The 18,334-nt window shown below is 36.7% G+C and overlaps 2 protein-coding genes across 2 annotated transcripts; both read left to right on the top strand.

The window, feature by feature from the left end:
- Nucleotides 1–1,931: 1,931 nt before the first annotated feature.
- Nucleotides 1,932–8,547, top strand: eif4a3 (eukaryotic translation initiation factor 4A3). The gene is made up of 12 exons (XM_067387030.1): nucleotides 1,932–2,200; nucleotides 2,579–2,651; nucleotides 2,744–2,810; nucleotides 3,679–3,741; nucleotides 3,827–3,959; nucleotides 4,451–4,531; nucleotides 4,620–4,761; nucleotides 4,870–5,008; nucleotides 7,188–7,303; nucleotides 7,679–7,786; nucleotides 8,042–8,169; nucleotides 8,364–8,547. The coding sequence occupies exons 1-12, from the start codon at nucleotides 2,047–2,049 to the stop codon at nucleotides 8,378–8,380; spliced, it is 1,221 nt and encodes a 406-aa protein (XP_067243131.1). The 5' UTR covers nucleotides 1,932–2,046; the 3' UTR covers nucleotides 8,381–8,547.
- Nucleotides 8,548–12,573: 4,026 nt separating this feature from the next.
- opn6a (opsin 6, group member a) lies at nucleotides 12,574–16,858 on the top strand. Its single transcript, XM_067387029.1, has 6 exons — nucleotides 12,574–12,703; nucleotides 14,059–14,264; nucleotides 15,685–15,784; nucleotides 15,865–15,969; nucleotides 16,049–16,272; nucleotides 16,352–16,858. Exons 1-6 carry the CDS (start codon nucleotides 12,574–12,576, stop codon nucleotides 16,856–16,858), a joined length of 1,272 nt encoding a protein of 423 aa, XP_067243130.1.
- The last annotated feature ends 1,476 nt before the right edge of the window (nucleotides 16,859–18,334 follow it).

Genomic DNA, 18,334 nt, shown 5'->3' with positions numbered 1-18,334 from the left:
AGAACATAACTCAACCCTTAAACTGACATCTCTGCCGTACAGATTAATTCGATAGTGATGGACACACTTCCTTTGCGTGTGAGAGATGCGGCGATGCCTCGCATGTTGAGTGCTTCATGCAAACCACTAAAACTCTAATAATGTATAAATGTGGTAAAATAATGGTAAAATGTGCTAATGTGAGATTTTGTGTTGTTGCCATTTTCATTCTGTCATTTACTCACCAAACCTCTATGAATTTGTTTGTTTGAACACAAAAAGATATTTTGACAACTAAACAGTTGATGGACCCCATTGGCTTCATAGTATAGAAAAAAAAAAATACTATGAAAGTCAATTTTGCCCTTCAGAATATTGTCTTTTGTGTTCAGAAGAAGAAAGAAATTAAAGGGTTAGTTCACCCAAAAATGAAAATTCTGTCATTAATTACTCACCCTCATGTCGTTCCACACCCGTAAGACTTTCATTCATCTTCAGAACACAAATTAAGATATTTTTGATGAAATTTGATGTGCTCTGCATAGCCAGCAATGACATTTCCTCTCTCAAGATCCATTAATGTACTAAAAACATGTTTAAATCAGTTCATGTGAGTACAGTGGTTCAATATTAATATTATAAAGCGATGAGAATATTTTTGGTGCGCCAAAAAAAAACAAAATAACGACTTATTTAGTGATGGCCGATTTCAAAACACTGCTTCAGAGCTTTACGAATCGAATCAGAAGGTGCGTTCCATTCGGCCGTAAGTGGACTGCGAAGTGGACTTTACACAGTATTTCGCCATCTTAAGTGAGATTCCATTCCAAAGGGAGCGAACATGTTCAGTTTGAAGGGCACTGCGAACGGCATAGGGAATAAGGGAACATCGATACATCACTTCAAAGGAAGTAGAGAAGTAAAATTACCCAACTGTCATTGCGCACCACGTCACCAGTCAGAACTATGATGGAGTGGTGGCGTTGAAAGAGTTTTTAAACGGTTCTCCGATGGAGGAATTTACGTTTTGAGTATTCATAAATTTTGAACGAAAGTATGAATGGTTATGGCGATGTGTTACATTTGTATATTTTATTCTATGAATAGGCATGACAAACTAAAAGTGTTGAAAAGCATCTGAGGCTCTGTAGTCATTTTTATTTTACTTTATTTACCTCAGAATTGTTTACTATGCGGCTGCGCGTGGAAAAGAAAGCGCACGAGATGAGACCCAGACCATGGATTAATACCGTTATACAGTTTACAAAATGAGAATTTATTTTTATATGGCATGGCAGTTACAGCTTCAAGTTACAGAGTCAATTTTAAATTTGAAAGTAAATTATAATATCTATTTATTTATGTTATATCATAATCTGCGCGACACTGTCGTTGACTTTCTTTGATGACGTTTGCAGGGCGTTCCAAATGAGCGATTATTGTCAGCGAAGTCCACTTCAACTGATATACCGTGCTCAGGGAGTAGGGAGCAGTGAACACTGCGTAGGGACCCTGTCGAATGGAACGCAGCTAGTGAATCAGAGCGCCAAAGTCACGTGATTTCAGCAGTTTAGCCATTTGATAGGAGATCCGACTCACTGATTTGATTCGTAAAGCTCTGAAGCAGTGTTTTGAAATCGACCTATCACAATATTGTTGAAAGTCATTATTTTTATATTTTTCTGGCTATGCAGGTCTCACTGAGCCATCGGATTTCAGCAAAAATATCTTAATTTGTGTTCTGAAGATGAACAAAGGTCTTACGGGTGAGTAATAAATTACACTATTTTCATTTTTGGGTGAACAACCCTTTAAAACAGGTTTGGAACAACTTGACGGTGAGTAAATGACAGAATTTTAATTTTTTGGGTGAACTATCCCTTTAAGTGATTGTGAAATATGATACGTTTTAAATAAACATGATTCGAATTTAAATAGTGGGCGGCGCGTCTCGCGCATTGTGCGTCACAGCTGCGACACACGCGGCTCTTCCGTTCGGCCTGTGTACGCGCAGAGACGCGCTTTCATATTTTATCTCGTTATTTATATTAAAAATCAACCATAATTATGGCCGCCGCCGCAGCTCCTGTGAGGAAGAGGATCCTGAAGGAGGAAGACATGACGAAGATCGAGTTTGAGACGAGTGAAGAGGTCGATGTGACGCCGACGTTTGACACGATGGGCCTGAGGGAAGATCTGCTGCGCGGGATCTACGCGTACGGTAAAAACGATGAATTAATGATTAATTACTGCTGAAATTCATGTTATAGAGCTCTATATGAGATTTATCAGGGAGTGAGAGAAGATCTAACAACTGTACTGATCAATACACTGATTTTACATCTATCAATTTACATTGTTTAGACACTGAGGAGATTGTGGGGCTTTAATAGAGCGGCCATTACTGTTAAAATCAACTAGTTCAGTCAGTAGAAATACAAAAGACAATGAGAGATCAGAATGAAGTTTACTTGTGATATTTGATAGTCTTATTGTATATTATGGGATGTTTATAACTAGGATAACACAGTTCTGGTCACTAACACAGTGCTATTGTAATATGTAAATGTTTATTTGTATGGTTGTTTACTGATTTCAGGTTTTGAGAAGCCGTCAGCCATCCAGCAGAGAGCCATCAAACAGATCATCAAGGGAAGAGACGTCATCGCTCAGTAAGTCACATCATGGAAAAATGCTGGACATGATGCGATAAACATTCATTACTGTTATTAAAATTGACTAACGCTATTTGTCTGTTCTCCAGGTCTCAGTCTGGAACCGGTAAAACAGCCACGTTCTGTATCTCAGTGCTGCAGTGTTTGGATATACAGGTACGTTACAGCGCTTTTAGTCCGCTTTTTGTTTAAAGGTGCAGTATGTAAGATTTCTGTCCACTAGAGGTCTATTCAAAACAAAGGTGTAGCTTGATGACGACATGTTTGAGAGCGAAGTCTTGGGACATGTGATCTCCACCTCACAGCCGGTGCAAAAGGATAGGGATTGGACTTGTGAAGAAATCATGTTCATGGATGAGATTATTAACGTTACTGTAGTGTGAAGCAGAGCAGGAGCGAGTGTTGTGGAGCGATTGATCAACACATATTTTACAATATCATATTAAATGCTAGATGATTGTGTTGATAAATTACATGCAATTAATTTTAAAACGTATTGTATGATTACTGTTACTAAAAATAAAGCTGCATCTGATTATGCTATGTTAGCTACTTCACAAAATAGTGTTTTTCTCTGAGGCATGTTAAAGCGTGGTAAATCAAGAAAATTTGATTTAAATATTAAGATTAAAAGTGTTGAGCTATATAACAATAATTAGTTTTGTTTTTAAATATATCAAAACGGATGTTCTGTTGTCTATTAAAACATGTAAATATTAAAGCGTCTTTGGCGTTTCCATGGTTTCTACAAAATAAACCAGAAACCGAGGGTAACGCGGGTGTGACGCCATTGACAGGCGACTCACACGTCCCGCAGCCTTGGGTAAAATTGCAATTTTCTCACGATTTACAAATAGTTGCAAACATTTGGGATACTGTAAGTACTCAAGTGAACAAAATGTAACATTGGCCTAGTGGCTTTGGGATATTTTACATATTACACCTTTAACTTCCAGTGTAGCATTTATAGTCTTTTAAAGTATATTTTATTTCCTCAAACAATTTCTTGTTCCTGTTTGACTAGGTTCGAGAGACTCAAGCACTGATTTTGGCTCCGACCAGAGAGTTAGCCGGACAGATCCAGAAGGTGAAGATTAAACGAAAAACGCGTTTATGCTTCCAGTTTTTTACTCTCGCGTGTCTGACATGATGTCATTTCCTCTGTCCTGCAGGTGCTTCTGGCGTTAGGTGACTACATGAACGTTCAGTGTCACGCCTGTATCGGAGGCACAAACGTGGGCGAGGACATCAGGAAGCTGGACTACGGGCAGCATGTGGTGGCAGGAACGCCCGGCCGCGTGTTCGGTGAGTTTAGCGTTTATTTATGTGACCTTATTTTGTTCTCAAGCTGTTTTATTGACGTCTTTCCATGTTTGAAACACTGATTGAACAATGCAGTCATTTCTGTAAGTTGTTCTGTATCTTTCAACATTCCTTCTGATGTTCATGCATGTTTATTTTTGTGCTGTAACTTGTAGTAAAGCGAAAAAAAGACGCTGTCTCTTGAACTGAGGTTCTACAGCGATCTGTCACGTCACATTTAAAAGCATCAAAACGCCATTTATTGTTTTAATTTTATAATAAAATGGACAATGTGAAAGATGAGACTGTTTTGAGTTTTTGCTACTTTAGTGATAAATCACAGGTCAGCTGACAGCGAGTTTCTGCGCTCCTCTCTTCATATGATAATGCGACTGTAACGATCATGTCTTAGTTTGTACTAGATTTAAGCGTTTCTTTCTCACTGGGCAGAACAATCTTCACTGTTCAATTCATAACATCTCGTTCTCTCTCAGACATGATCCGCAGGAGGAGTTTGAGGACTCGTGCCATTAAGATGCTGGTATTGGATGAAGCAGATGAAATGCTCAACAAGGGTAAAGAGTCACGCAGTACTTCAGAATGCATGAGATCACGTGTGCAAACCTGCGAGTGTTTGTGACTCTTTAAGTTTCGCTTCCGCAGGTTTTAAGGAACAGATTTACGACGTGTACCGATACCTGCCGCCCGCCACTCAGGTGTGTCTGATCAGTGCCACGCTGCCACACGAGATCCTGGAGATGACCAACAAGTTCATGACCGACCCCATCCGCATCCTGGTCAAACGGTGAGACGCCTGCAGTGTGTATGAATGCATTATATGAACATGGGATGAATTTGAAATATTGTGAGAGCAAACGTCATGTTGAGTTGATGTGTTTCCGTTTGTTTGCAGTGATGAATTGACACTGGAGGGGATCAAGCAGTTCTTCGTGGCCGTCGAGCGAGAGGAGTGGAAGTTTGACACGCTGTGTGACCTGTACGACACGCTGACCATCACACAGGCCGTCATCTTCTGCAACACCAAACGCAAGGTCAGGGTCTACAATAAACCACTCTACACTCATCTGCTAGAAGTGTTTGGCATCTAGACGTCCAGCATATCCGGTCGAGTGTTTAGTGGATTAGCCACAGTATATGCATGACTCTTTTCCTGTTTTGTGAGCACTATGAGAGGTTATGTGATGTTTTAATGCACAAAATTACATTACCGGTCAATTTTGGAATAATTAAAATGGTAATATTGTGAATATTTCATTTTAAAATGGATATTTTGTGTGTGTGTATATATATATATATATATATATATATATATATATATATATATATATATATATATATATATATGTAAAACGTAACTTCATATTCATAATTTTTGTGGAAACTGATTTTTTTTTTTTTTTTTTTTTGATGAATGGAAAGTTCAAAAGAACTGCATTTATTTGAAATAGAATCTTTAATAACATTATAATTGTCTTTACTGTCACTTTTGATCAGTTTAGTGTGTCTTTGATGAATAAAAGCGTTTTTTTTAGAATCTTAACTTTTGAATGATAATGTATGGTTTTCACAAAAATCTGAACTCTTTTAAACATTGATAATAATCATAAATGTTTCTTGAGCAGCAAATCATCATATTAAAATGATTTCTGAAGGATCATGTGACACTGAAGACTGGAGTAATGATGCAGAAAATTCAGCTTTGATCACAGGAATAAATTATACTTCACTATATATTCACATAGAAAACTACGGAAGAGGATTAGGGCCAAGTAATAATAAAAAAAATAAAACCATCTCGAGATTAAAGTTGTTAAATTTCGTGAAAAGTCTAAATAAAATGTTGAGAATAAACTCGTTAAATTACGAGAACAAATTTGTTAAATTATGAGAAAAATGTTAAATTTCGAGATAAAAGTCAAGATAAAATGTTGAGAATAAAGTCATTAAATTATGAGAAAAAAGTCGTTAAATTACGAGAACAAATTTGTTAAATTATGAGAAAAATGTTAAATTTCGAGATAAAAGTCAAGATAAAATGTTGAGAATAAAGTCATTAAATTATGAGAAAAAAGTCGTTAAATTACGAGAACAAATTCGTAATTTAACAACTTTTTTTCTCATAATTTTAATGACTTTATTGAATAATAAAAAAATTTAAAAAATTGAATAATAAAAAAATAAAACCATCTCGAGATTAAAGTTGTTAAATTTCGAAAGAAAAGTCTAAATAAAATGTTGAGAATAAACTCGTTAAATTACGAGAACAAATTTGTTAAATTATGAGAAAAATGTTAAATTTCGAGATAAAAGTCAAGATAAAATGTTGAGAATAAACTTGTTAAATTATGAGAAAAAAATCATTACATTTTGAGAAAAAAGTCGTTAAATTACGAGGACAAATTTGTTAAATTATGAGAAAAATGACGTTAAATTTTGAGAAGTCGAGATAAGACAAACTCGAGAACAAACTCGTAATTTAACGAATTTGTTCTCGTAATTTAACGCCTTTTTTTCTCATAATTGAATTACTTTATTCTCGTAAATTAATGACTTTATTCTCATTTAATGACTTTATTCTCAACATTTTATCCCGACTTTTTTCTTGAAATTTAGCGAGTCTTTCCTTGAAATTTAGCGAGTCTTTCCTTGAAATTTAGCGAGTCTTTCCTTGAAATTTAGCGAGTCTTTCCTTGAAATTTAGCGAGTCTTTCCTTGAAATTTAGCGAGTCTTTCCTTGAAATTTAGCGAGTCTTTCCTTGAAATTTAGCGAGTCTTTCCTTGAAATTTAGCGAGTCTTTCCTTGAAATTTAGCGAGTCTTTTCTTGAAATTTAGCGAGTCTTTTCTTGAAATTTAGCGAGTCTTTTCTTGAAATTTAGCGAGTCTTTTCTTGAAATTTAGCGAGTCTTTTCTTGAAATTTTATCCCGACTTTTTTCTTGAATCTTGAGATGGTTTTATTTTTATTATTGCTTGGCCCTAATCCTCTTCCGTAGAAAAGTTCATTTAAATTGTAGAAATATTTCACTATTTTTACTGTATTTATGATCAAATAAATGCAGTCTTGATGAGCAGAAGAAAACTTTTAAAAACATAAAAAAAATCAAAACTTTTGACCTGTAGTGTTTATTTTGCAGTCGAATGCTGATGAATCAGTGTTAAATGCTTCATGCAACCGCGTCTTTCAGCTTTAATTTCTGCCGTGTGTTTTCAGGTGGACTGGCTGACGGAGAAGATGAGGGAGGCGAACTTCACCGTGTCGTCGATGCATGGAGACATGCCGCAGAAAGAGCGAGAGTCCATCATGAAGGAGTTCAGATCTGGAGCCAGGTAAACGGATAAACATATTTTCTAAACATGTTATAGATCTTACAGAACGATTCATCAAATCATGTTGCATTTTTAAAAATAACTGGATCTTTGGTGACGTATGCAGGATTCTCCAATCATTTAGTGCACTTTAAGCCCCACCCCTACAAGCTCACTCATCTGCATATACTTAAGAGCCACACCCAATCAACAACTGATGCACAGAACCAAGCCCCGCCTTACATTTTTAATCTGTTACACATTTACGATCTGTTCCACAATATGACAGAGAAGATCTGTCGCTTGTTACATCGACTTTAAACACAGTTGACAGGAAGCAGATGAATGTCCCAGAAGTGTTTGAGGTGTAATCTTTCTGCTGTTTTTCTTGTGCAGTCGAGTGTTGATCTCCACAGACGTTTGGGCCAGAGGTCTGGATGTTCCTCAGGTTTCTCTCATCATTAACTACGATCTTCCCAACAACAGAGAGCTGTACATCCACAGGTACGGACACAGATCTCAGTCTCAGGAATGAACTCACTCACTGTAGACACTCGTACAAACATCTAGAGACTAAAACTAAAGCATAAGACATTTTTGTTACTCGAAATATAAAGGCCCGTTCACATCAAGCACAGTAAATGAATATAAAATGGAGAACTAAATCAAACTGTTAATAACTGTATCTCAATGACACTAAACTGATCTAGACAGATCTGATCATCAGATGTGAGTTTGAATTATCGTGTCTCTCGTCAGGATTGGTCGATCGGGTCGTTATGGTAGGAAGGGTGTGGCCATCAACTTTGTGAAGAACGACGACATCCGTATCCTCCGTGATATTGAGCAGTACTATTCCACGCAGATCGATGAGATGCCCATGAACGGTGAGTCTTGATTGTTTTACATCCACCATCTCTTCAGTCATTTTAATGAATGGGACATTATCATCATATATCATTTAACATTTTTGTTTTATTGTTCTGTACTTGTTGGTACAGTTTCATGCGAGTCACTTGTTGCACAAGTTGCGTTGTCAGAATGTCGAGGTTTAATCCAGATTCTTGAACTCTTGTTTCAGTGGCTGACCTGATCTGAGGGCTGAAATACTCCAGCACCGTTACAGTTTTGCTTTCATTTGGATCTTTTATTTTTCATCTCTTGTAATTCTTTTTATTTACTCTTTTTATGTAGTTTGAGCGTGCTCAGATGTGACAGGAGTTTGTGTTCCTGCACTGTTGGGTTTGTAAATAAAGAATCTTTGTCTCCATCTTTGATCTGATGATTTATTCTAAATATTTTCTTGTGTAAACTGAGTTAATCAAAGGTTCTGACTGAACTGCAGTGTTTCGGCGTGTGCTATTCTAGATTGCTGATGATAATTCTTACCAACAGCTCCAAACACTTTCAAGTCAATCCTGAATCATTGTTTTTTTCTAAAGCCATGGTGTTAAAACACCATCCATCCAACTGTTAGTAAGAGAACTGCAAAACACTTCAGATTCTTCATATTAGTAATCAGTCATATAACAAAACCACCATCTATGAGTCAGTATTTCTGACACTGATTCATTTACTTCATTGTGTCAGTAGTTCTGCAAGTCTCTAAATGGTTCAGATGTGATGACCCATCTGGTCTGTTAATGCTCTCATTCATTCATTCATTCATTCAGAAAATCCTCCTTCAGTCTCAAGGTGAATGTTTTAAAAGCACTAAAGTCGCATGCTTCAAACATACGAGATGTTTCATTTACGTTAATGGAACATTTTATCGCGTTTGTGTTGTTGTAGTGAATATCTGACAGACACACGTCTCTCAATCCTCTTAGGAGGTTATTTACAGCTGATGGCAGATTACATTCATTGAGCGACAGATCTGGACTGACTCATAAAACCTTGTGAAACTCTTACCTGTGAACTCCTCGCCTTTTGGCAAAATTCATTGTTCTGATGCTGAAATAGAAGCTTTCATTGCATTTTCTTTTCTTCTTACCTCTGATATGGAAGCACATTTCTGCCTCAAGAAAAACATCCTTTTGTAAATCCTAATTTATGACATAAAAAGTTGACATACTAAGTGATTTATTAGATTAAAAGTCAAAATTCTGACTTGAAGTCGAAATTGACACAAGCGTGAAATTGTCAATAATGACAGTTAATTGAAAATGCTGAAATTGACTGAAAAGTTATATTTATGACAGTCATTTTAACTTTCTATCATAATTTTAACTATATGCAATAATTTTGACTTATAATTGTGACTTTGTGTCATAATTTTGACTAGATGTTATAATTTTGACTTTCATCATTTCGACTGTCATAATTTTGTGTTATTATGTCATAATTATGACTCACTATTTATGTTACAATTAAGAATTACGTCTATAATCGGGCTTCCATAATATGAAATCTAATGGTGTTTAATAGACCGTCAGGGGTAACCGCTGTATTTCTGCTTTTCCATAACTCACTTTCAGAGACTGAATTTGCATTTACAGGTGCTGGTCATATAATTAGAATATTGTGAAAAAGTGAATTTTTTTTTATTGTAAATCATTTTTAAAAATGAAACTTTCATATATTCTAGATTCCCTACATGTAAAGTAAAACATTTCAAAAGTATTTTTTATTTTGATGATTAGAGCGTACAGCTCATGAAAGTCCAAAATCCAGTATCTCAAAATATTAGAATATTTCCTAAGATCAATCAAAAAATGGATTTTCAAAACAGAAAAGTTCAAGTTCTTTAAAGTATGTTTATTTGTGCACTCAATACTTGGTCGGCAGCACATATTACAGCAAATTAATTGCTCTAGCACAAATTACAGCATCAGTGAAGTGTGGCATGGAAGTGATTAGCCTGTGGCACTGCTGAGGCACTATTGAGCCTTCAGATCATCTGTATATTGTTGGATCGACTGTTTCTCATCTTTCTCTTGAAAATATCCCATAGATTCAGGTCAGGCATGTTGGCTGGCCAATAAAACACAGTAATATCATGGTCAGCAAACCACTTGGAGGTGGTTTTTGCACTGTGGGCAGGTGCTAAAGTCCTGCTGGAAAAGGAAATCAGCATCTCCATAAAGCTTGTCAGCAGATGGAAGCATAAAGTGCTCCAAAATCTCCTGGAAGATGGCTGCATTGACTTTGCACTTGATAAAACACAATGTACCAACACCAGCAGACGTCACGGCCCCCCAAATCATTACTAACTTCAGAAACGTCACACTAGACTTCAAGCAGCTTGGATTATGTGCATCTCCAGTCTTCCTTCAGACTCTGGGACCATGATTTCAACATGAAATGCAAAATTTACTTTTATCTGAAAAGAGGACTTTTGACCACTGTTCACTGTCCAGTTCTTTTTCTCCTTAGCCCAGGTAAGATGCTTCTGACGTTGTTTCTGTTTCAGAAGTGGCTTGGTAGTTCTTTTCCTGAAGATGTCTGAGTGTGGTGGCTCTTGATGCTCTGACTCCGGCTTCATTTGATTCATTGTGAAGCTCTCCCAAGTGTTTGAATCGGCTTTACTTGACAGTATTCTCAAGCTTGTGGTCATCCCTGTTGCTTGTGCACCTTTGCCTACCCAATTTCTTCCTTCTAGTCAACATTGCATTTAATATGCTTTGATACATTCTGTAAACAGCCACCACATTCAGTAATGGCCTTCTGTGACTTACTCTCTTTGTGGAGGGTGTCAATGATTGTCTCCTGGACCATTGCCAAGTCAGCAGTCTTCCCCATTAGTGTGGTTTCAAAGAACAAGAGATACCTGGAATTTATACTGTAGGGATGGTCATTTAATGAAACTCAAATGTAAATATTCTAATATTTTAAGAAACTGGATTTTGGACTTTCATTAGCTGTCCGCTCTAATCAACAAATAGAAAAATAAAAAAACTTTTGAAATGTTTTACTTTACATGTAGGGAATCTAGTATAAATGAAAGTTTCATTTATTTAAAATAATTTACAATAAAAAAAATGAACGTTTTCACAATATTCTAATTATATTACCAGCACCTGTAATTCATTTCAAATGATCTTTTATTTGGCTGAAATTAGGTTTATCATTTTATAAAACTTTGTTTTTGTCAACTTGAACTGTCAAGTTGTTTAAATTGTAGTTTTTAGTTATTTTACAGTTTCAGAGTTTGCTGGTATGACAATATTGCCATTATTGTTTTTCTTTATATAAAGGATGGTGATATATAAATGAAACCCTTACAACAGTGATGTTGATTATTTGAATGCTCTTGGATTTGATTCTCTAATAGCTTTAAAATTTAGGGTGAATAACTTTTTAAACTCAGAAAGTGCCAAAGTGAAATGAGTTGCGATGGTGTTTGTCAGTTCTGACTCACTTTTCCTCTCCTATTTAACAAATTGATTCTATTAAAAGTGGCTTTAAACAAAAGATCTCAAACTGTGAGTGTGTGAAAGTGGTTTACACTCGCTGACCTCTAACAAACACAATCACACAAAAGCAGAAAGGCTCTTTATTCCATCACTCATAGATTTTGATGGTTTCTATATTTGTCACTGGTGTAACTGTAAATAACCATCACTGTTGCTCATAGTCCAGTCGGTTTGTGCTCCAGACATCAGTGATTTACTGTATGCCAGATCTTGTGCAGCATGTAAAGCGGAGATTATCCTGAAGCCGTCTGCTCTTCACCAGATCCTCAACTCCTTATTCAACAGATCCGATTAGTCGAGAAATGTCTCCCACTGACCGGCCAACGCACAATCACACGTCCATCACGTCAAACACAGTTAACAGGCGTTGATTTTCACCTGTAATCACTCAGGTCATGACTAACACTTTCTTCCTCCTCCATGTTTCATTTCAGGATCATTTCCACTAATAACTGAAGAGTTACTGCTCCATCATTCACACACTCTTAGTTTTTACTTTTTTATTAATGCTTTGAATTAGTTTGTTTTATATTTTATTTTAATTTTAGTTAAAGTTTTAGTTGTTGTTTTTTTTTTAAGATGGCTATATAGTTTTATTCATTTTAAGTGCATTAAATGAAAATAAGAAATGTTGCATTGACAAAGTGAAATAATTTGAAGCACTAAAATTACTGTGTGTGTGTGTGTGTGTGTTGCTCTCCTGACTGAAGGTGGATTAGCTCGTGTAACGTCACATCTCCTCGGTCGGTATTTTTAACCGGATTTTCCGAGTCTCTCAGCGGGAGAATCGACGCGCTTTAAGGGCAGAACGGCCGATAAAGGAGCTGCAGGTGGAGATTGTGTTATTCATGACTCTATAAACGCTCAGGAATCAGTATGTCTGTGCAAAACCCGCTTCAGGTGGTGAACATCCCCTGGAGGAACAACAACTTCAGCCTGATGAGCCGCGATCCGCCGCTGTCCGACCAGGGAGAGACGATCATCGGCGTGTACCTGCTGGTTCTGGGTCAGCTGCTTCCTTCACTTTACTTCATTTTTACCTCTCTTTCACATTATCAGGAACTTTAGATCAGTGAAGAAACACTTCATCAGGTTCTTATCGATTATTCTTTGTCATGTTTTCAAAAATCTGACAGAGCAACAAGACAAAATACAAGTATAATTTCTGAAAGCAAGTGTTAATACAGTTAGTTTTAAGGATGTTTTGTAAAAAAATAAAATAACACAAAAATGCTTATTATAATTGCAAATGTAATGCATTGTATTTTGAATTGAATATTATTATGCATTACATTCCTTCTTTCTTTATTAAGTCCTGGGTCCAGGGCCCCGAAAAGTCTAGAAATAAATGTTGGAAATGAAATAAATTAATAAATATTAAAATAAATAAATATGATTACACTTTATTTTACTGTCATTGTTACATTTAATTACTGTAGTAATAACTTAAAATTATGCATAATTACATGCAATTAACCCTAAACCAAACCCTCATGCCCTACATGCAGTTAATTATTATTTCTCATTAATTAAATGTATAATTACACTGTAATACTGAAACCCTTTAACCCTTTATTTTAAGGTAAAGTACTCACATTCAAATAAGTACTGAGTAATATAATTAACTACATGTACTTTCTGTAGTGTTACGTTATAGGTTTAGGGTTAGTTAATTGTAATTAAGCATCATTTACTGTTATTACTATAGTAACTGCATCACCTTAAAATAAAGAGTTACCAAATAAATAAATTTGATTAAAATAAGTAGATAAATAAAAATGTGATTAGTTATTTATTAAACTATTAAATAGATTAAAATAAATATTTGTATTAAAAATAAATAAATAAAATAGATTAAAATTAAGTAAATGATACATTACTGTAGTCGGAGTCGAAAAATATATATAATAATGTAACAATAGATACTTGTTTTAGAGTCATAATATTATTTTTGAGTGTATAAATTGGGTGTTTAGATGTGTTTTAAATGTTAGCATAGGGTCGCTCACGTGAGGAGGATTGTATTTGTGGATCTAAAAGATCTAAAAGCGCTGCATTAGCATATTGAATATAAAGTTTAATTGTTAATGTTGTTTCAGCGTGACTGTAGTAATGAACACGTGGATTAGAGCAGCTCAGGTCTGAGATCTTCTGTGTCCTGATGGGGGAGGAAATCCGTCTGTCTGTCTGTCAGGGTCATTAGAGTTAATCAGCACTAGTTTATCAGTCCACCACAAACTCTTTTATACCTAAATATTATTGCTCATTGCTGGAGATGGGGTGATTCTTGTTTGAGAATCTTTGCATAAAGTAACCCACATCTCAACAAGTGTGTGTGTGTGTGTGTGTGTGTGTGTGTAGGTTGGTTGTCATGGTTTGGGAACAGTATCGTGATCTTCATCCTGTTCAAGCAGAGATCTTCTCTCCAGCCCACCGACTATCTGACGCTCAATCTCGCCATCTCCGACGCCAGCATCTCCGTGTTCGGATATTCCCGAGGAATCCTCGAGATCTTCAATGTGTTCAAGGATAATGGCTACCTCATCACATCTGTGTGGACGTGCCAGGTACAGGAAGTGGAATTATTGTTTGATTATGATTTCACTTTTCTAACTTTAGTTAGTGTGTAATGTTGCTGTTTGATCATAAACAACATCTGCAAAGTGACGACACTCAAAGTTCAATGCAATTTAGGAACTACAACGAGCTTCTTCCTGGGTTAGTGACATCACAAACCCAGAATTTACATAAACCCCGCCCCCGAGAACACACAACAAAGGGGGCGGGGCCATGTTGGGCTGCTTTAGAGAAGAGGAAGAGTTGTTGTAGTCGAGTGTTGTTCATTTTACGCCGGACTGCTTCACAAACGAGGGTCAATTCAACACAAAAGATGAACATGACGGCACATGCTAGTGGATGAGTTGAATCAACTCCACAGCAACTACATCAATTTATCCACTAACCATTCAGAAACGTCTAAAAGTTGTAACTTCTTCCTGAGTCTCTCCATCAGTGTCGACTCCGGTTTGAACAATGTAAGGCTGAACACTTTCCTCATTTTGGCTGCGTGAGATTCTCCAGCTTTGTTGTTGTTGAGCTGTTAAAGCCCCGCCCTCTTCTGGAGCAGCAGCTCATTTGCATTTAAAGGGACACACACGAAAACGGCGTGTTTTTGCTCACACCCAAATAGGGGCAAATTTGACAAGCTATAATAAATGATCTGTGGGGGATTTTGAGCTGAAACTTCACATTCTGGAGACACCAGAGACTGATATTACATCTTGTGAAAGAGGCATTATAGGTCCCCTTTAAAATATATTGATTGAGTTGTGGTGTGGTTTTACATTTAGAATGATTTTTTAGAACTGTATCTTTATCATTATAGTTATCATCCTTGGTCTAAATGGATGTTGAGATGTTTGAAACCAACATGAGTGTGAAAACAAGCACTTATGACTGAGATCTGGAGCTGATGCTTCAGTATATAAAGAAAAAATCACATGTGGTGTTTTTACAGATGATAATAATGGATGTGAGATCTTTGTGAACATGTGTTGGTCAGTGTCCGTGTCGAGCGAGAGTTTAAACCCATTAAGGGCTTCTGGACTGAAAGCCGGTGAATGAGGGTCTCATTGAGACGTGGAGGTGTGATCAGAGCTGATTCTGTGTGTAACTCACATTAAAACGCCATTAACTCATGTCATAATTGCCGGTGTCTGTCATTAATTCAGTAAAAGGTAATTTCGATGATTTTACAGACGTCATCCACATATGCTTTTATGAAGCCAAACTAAATGGATATTCAGACTTGGAAAAAAAAGTAGTTTTATTGTGTTTAATTGTTAGAGACATTGCAAAAATATGTTATTGCAAATCTAGTTGTTTGAAACCAACACGCAAAATGGATATTCAGACTCGAAAAGCAGTCTAAGAAGATGAACTAGTTTTCAGAACTCATTTCTCCATGCTTCTGCTGTTCTCTCTCAGGTGGACGGGTTCTTCACGCTGGTTTTTGGTCTCGGCAGCATCAACACGCTCACCATCATCAGCATCACCAGATACATCAAGGGATGCCATCCGAGGAAAGGCAGGAACATTTCCATTACAGCTGTAACTTGATGTGATTGATTCTCTGTTCTTATCTGAAGCGCTGTTGTTTGTGCGCAGCTCACTGTATCACCAACACCACAGTGATGATGTGCATCATTTTCATCTGGCTCGGATCCTTGTTCTGGTCCGGCGCTCCCATCCTGGGCTGGGGAAGCTACACAGGTCATAACAACATCATGTGAAGATACACACATATATATATATGCATCTAGAAAAGTGTTTGTTTCTCGCTGTTTGACAGATCGAGGATACGGCACCTGTGAGATCGACTGGGTCAAAGCCAATTATTCCACCATCCACAAGTCCTACATCGTCTCCATCCTCATCTTCTGCTTCTTCGTCCCTGTGCTGATCATGCTGTTCTCATACGTGTCCATTATAAACACGGTGAAGCGAGGCAATGCCATGTCAGCGGAGGGCGACCTGACCGACAGACAGCGCAAGATCGAGAGGGACGTCACTATCGTGAGTCTGAATATATATATATTTTTCTTGTTCCCGATGAAGTTCAGGTGTTAAAATCAATAACATGTTTGTGTCTCAGGTGTCCATTGTGATTTGCACGGCGTTCATCCTGGCCTGGTCTCCGTACGCCGTGGTGTCCATGTGGTCGGCGTGGGGTTTCCACGTGCCGAGTCTCACCAGCATCTTCACGCGACTCTTCGCCAAGTCCGCAAGCTTCTACAACCCGCTCATCTACTTCGGCCTGAGCTCCAAGTTCCGCAAAGACGTGAGCGTGTTGCTGCCCTGCGGCGGCGACGGAAAAGACACCGTCAAACTCAAACGCTTCAAAAAGATCAAGGGGAAGGCGGACGGCGCGTCGCCCGGAGCCCCGCGCCAGCGCTTCAGGCCCTGCGGCGAGGAGAACCGCGACTTACAGAAGATCGAGAAAAAGTACCATCCAGGGCGAGAGCCGGCAAACCCCGCCCCCAGCCCGGACTCAGGGGTGGGCAGTCGCCCCGAGACTCCGCCCCCTGCTAATAAACAAGTGTTCGCCATCGACGTGCCCGAGCCGTCAGACACGCCCGAGTCTGAATGCGTCAGACTGTAGATCACGACCATTTTTCTGTTTGATTTTTATATATATGAACGACTTTATGTTAATGATGTAAGCAGCACGAAAAGCTATTTTTGTAAATGATGGATGTAAATGTGAAATATTGTTTTTTTAACAACTGTGTACATCAGCATTAATAAAGAAAGTTTTGTGTTGACGTGAAGTTCATCACATTTTTTCCTAAACCTAGTAAAAGTGAAAAACATTAAATTTTAAACATGATGATAGGTACTTATTTTGAATTAATGAGAGTGTATGTACTACATCCGCCATTTTGTCATTATCATGTGACCTAACAGAGTCAGTTGCATCATTCACAAATGTCCATCATATCGACTTTATATCAGTGTTAATTTTGACAGCAAATTTTGATTTAGTTTTAGTCATAGTCTTTTGACTAAAATGCCATTTAGTTTTAGTCATATTTTAGTCATTGGAAATTGTTTTAGTTTTAGTCTAGTTTTAGTCGACTAAATATCATAAGATTTTAGTCGACTAAATCTACAGTAGAATTAGTCGACTAAAATCTAATTTAGTTAAATTGTAAGCATTAAGCATTTCCAATAAAAATGCTTCCACAGATCCAATACACTGATATAGGTACATCTGATATTCCCCAAACTGTTTATGTTCACCCAACTGTACTTTGCTCACCAAAGCGGACGGTTTTTGACCGTTCAAGTGCAAAAACACGTGAAAGAGCAAAATTCAGTACTTTTCAGGGATTGACACACTTATCATTGAGGTAGGCTACTATTATAGATTTCATTTAAAAAAAAAAATTAGATTTGATTTTTAGTTTTTCCTGCTTTCATTGTAATTTTAGTTAAAAGTTTTAGTAATTTTTTGTTTATGTCTTTTAGTTTTTGCTTTTAAATGTCTATAACTTTTTATTTTTTGTTTATTTTAATACCTCAGGTTAAGCTAAAGCTTAGAAACTATTAAGTTTACATTTTTATAAGTTTACATTTTTATATATTTATCTTTTATTTCAGTTAATGTTTATTTAAAGTAATGAAGATTTCTTTGGTTTTAGGTTTAGTTAACTATAATAACTACTTTAATAACTATAATACTTGTAAAATATATTGAATAATGTGTCAAATAATGTTCTTAGTCTTTCCTTCCTGTGACAGAAGATACAGTAGTTTACTATGAATTAAACAGAAATTAAATTAAATACAGTTTATTGTTTAAACAAAATAACAATAATGACCAGGAAAAAAATAATAATTATAAACCATCCCGAAATACACCGTGACTCTTATTCTGAAATGTCTGCAGTCTGCACTGTAGCAGGCTGCTCATGAGGGAGATAAATATGCATTCTTTCCACCGTCTAAAACATGCTACCATATAAACATCGTGTAGTAAACATTGTCATAATTCATCAACATTAGCTTATAAGCAATCGGATGGCATAAATGTGCGCTATTCATTAATTGCGCAGCAGTCAGATGTGCTGCTGCA

Source organism: Chanodichthys erythropterus, chromosome 6, assembly GCF_024489055.1.
Source record: "Chanodichthys erythropterus isolate Z2021 chromosome 6, ASM2448905v1, whole genome shotgun sequence".
NCBI classification, from domain to species: domain Eukaryota; kingdom Metazoa; phylum Chordata; class Actinopteri; order Cypriniformes; family Xenocyprididae; genus Chanodichthys; species Chanodichthys erythropterus.
This window is presented reverse-complemented; position numbering and strand designations above follow the sequence as displayed.